Source organism: Ctenocephalides felis, unplaced genomic scaffold (genome assembly GCF_003426905.1).
Source record: "Ctenocephalides felis isolate EL2017-DRISC unplaced genomic scaffold, ASM342690v1 CF-g0.4_SCAFFOLD_01170, whole genome shotgun sequence".
NCBI classification, from domain to species: Eukaryota; Metazoa; Arthropoda; class Insecta; order Siphonaptera; family Pulicidae; genus Ctenocephalides; species Ctenocephalides felis.
This window is the reverse complement of record NW_020537324.1, coordinates 82,539,378-82,541,708: the sequence shown is the minus strand read 5'-3', so window position 1 is coordinate 82,541,708 and position 2,331 is coordinate 82,539,378. Positions and strand designations below refer to the sequence as shown.

Sequence of the window (2,331 nt, the reverse complement as noted above, 5' to 3'; positions counted from 1 at the left end):
TAAATTTGCTTCTGAGATTGATATCTTTGGTCTGTCGGTGACAAATATAAAAAATCAAGCCAGAAAAATTATCCTTAAAAGACTGTCTTAAGTAGTGATTTATAGTTTATTAAATGTTTAATATTATTAGTTTTTATTCTAAGTTTTATTTTTTTTTAGTTAATATTACATGTTATGTATATATACAAAAGCTATTTATGAACTCTTAGTACTCCAGTTTTCTCATATATTATCTTTAGTTTATAATTTGTACACTTTAAAATGTTGAATAAATAAATAAACTAGTGGTGTATGGCATCGTGCCTCAAGGCAAATTGCTGGAACTTCCCGTATCGTAATGAAATATTCGAGAAATTTTAAACGTTTTCAAATATATTATTACAAATACTAATGTAACATTCATTATTTTTGCTATCTTGTTTGTTATATCTGAGCAAATCAAATGTAAATCATAAATCAATTTATCTCCAGAACATTAACAATCGTAATTTCATTTCGAATTCAATTTAAAAAAAAAAATAATTTCCTTAATAGTTACACAAAATTGAAAAAATGTATAGTCACAGTCTAAACGCACTTGGGTAAACATTTGTACCAGAGTGGCGCTTAGACTGTACTTAGCCTGGGTCATTTTTCGAATTTTTAAAAAAGATGTAATAATTTTTTATCCTCAAAAGCAATTGTTTTGTCAATACAAGCAGAAAGTTTTTTTAGATCATTCAAATCGGACGCTTAGTTCACTCAAAAACTGCCATTTTTTGCACATTTAGCTCTGTATCTGCGAAATAGCGAAACCTGTCTTTGCCAAAAACTAATCATCTCTTCTCCCAATCATTGCGAATAGAATGGTTTTTATATCATTCAAATCCGATACTTCTTTCTTCTTTCTGTCAAAAACTCGATTTGTATTTTCTGCACTCTTTGCTCCGTATCTCTGTAACGGCTGGGTCTGCCTTTGCCAAAAACTAATCAGCTCTTCTCCCTATAAATAGGGATCGAATGTTTTTTGAACTATTCAAATCGGTTGATCCAGCCCTAAAACGTGACTGGAAATTTGTATCCATACATACATACACACACACACATCCATTTTTTCTGAGGTATGCCAAAATGTTCAGAACCTTCAAAACGTTGAGAAATGTAAAAATTTTCAATAAATTTTATGTAAATATTTTAGACACTGAATCATCAAATAAGACAGTTTCCTCAGGTGTTCCACAAGGAAGCGTCTTGGGGCCAATTCTATTTTTAATATACACATCTGACATACCAATAACAACTAACACTTTGATCGCTACGTTTGCTGATGATACGTGCATTCTAGCCAGCCACATAGATTCCAGTCCTGCATCTGAGTTACTCCAAAACCATTTAAATTTATTAGAAAAGTGGAACAAAACCTGGAGATTTGAAATGAATGGCTTAAAGTCAGTACATGTCACATTTACACTCAGAAGAGAGACTTGCCCACCAGTAAGAATAGGAAATACTCAAGTACCTCAAGAAGACCATGTGAAATATCTCGGCATATACCTCGATAGAAGACTTAATTGGCGAACTCATATAAAAAAAAGAGACAACAGCTTGAGATAAAACCAAAAAGCTTTACTGGTTACTAGGAACTAAATCCAAACTAAGCGCATATAATAAGCTACTTTTATATAAAACTTTATTCAAACCAATTTGGTGTTATGGTATACAATTGTGGGGCAGTGCTCATAAGACCAATATAGAAATTATACAGAAAATTCAAAACAAATTTTTGAAAATTGCCTTAGGAACTCCAAAATATGTTTCCAACTGGTTGATTCATGCCGACACGAATACACCTACCATAAATGAAGTAATAACAAAAGCAGCACAGAAGTATAGAAACAAGCTAATCAATCACCCAAATACATTAGCAAACTCATTGATAACAGAAAACTATCGAAGAAGATTGAAAAGAAAAGCGCCACTGGATTTAAGCCATCAACTCTCCTGAGAAAAAAATGGAAATAACTTAATCATTATTTATGAGAAATTATTTAATAAGTAAATATTGTGAATTTTATATCGAAAAAACAACTACTGAGTTGTTTTTTCCAACATGTCAAAGTAGTATATAATGTACCTTTTCGTCGGACTATTGTAAATCCATTAAATTTACTGAATGTCCTATACTGGACAGTTGTAAATAAAAGAGTTAATAATAAAAAAAAAATCAATTTCGATTTTCGGCCCATTACAATAGCTTACCCTAAGGGAAGTTAAAAATTTCGTAATATTCTATGATATTGCAATTTTTGTTTAAAAAAAACCGCATGTCTCTATGATAAATACATTTCGAGA

General features: G+C 30.9%; 1 protein-coding gene across 1 annotated transcript in view; it reads right to left on the bottom strand.

Annotated features, from left to right (window-relative positions):
- Window positions 1-1,160: 1,160 nt before the first annotated feature.
- LOC113367789 overlaps window positions 1,161-2,331 on the bottom strand; it is a 2,550-nt gene continuing 1,379 nt past the window's right edge. The window contains exon 2 of the mRNA XM_026609368.1: window positions 1,161-1,400. Coding sequence (XP_026465153.1) covers window positions 1,161-1,400 — 240 coding nt within the window. The remainder of the gene's footprint in view (window positions 1,401-2,331) is intronic.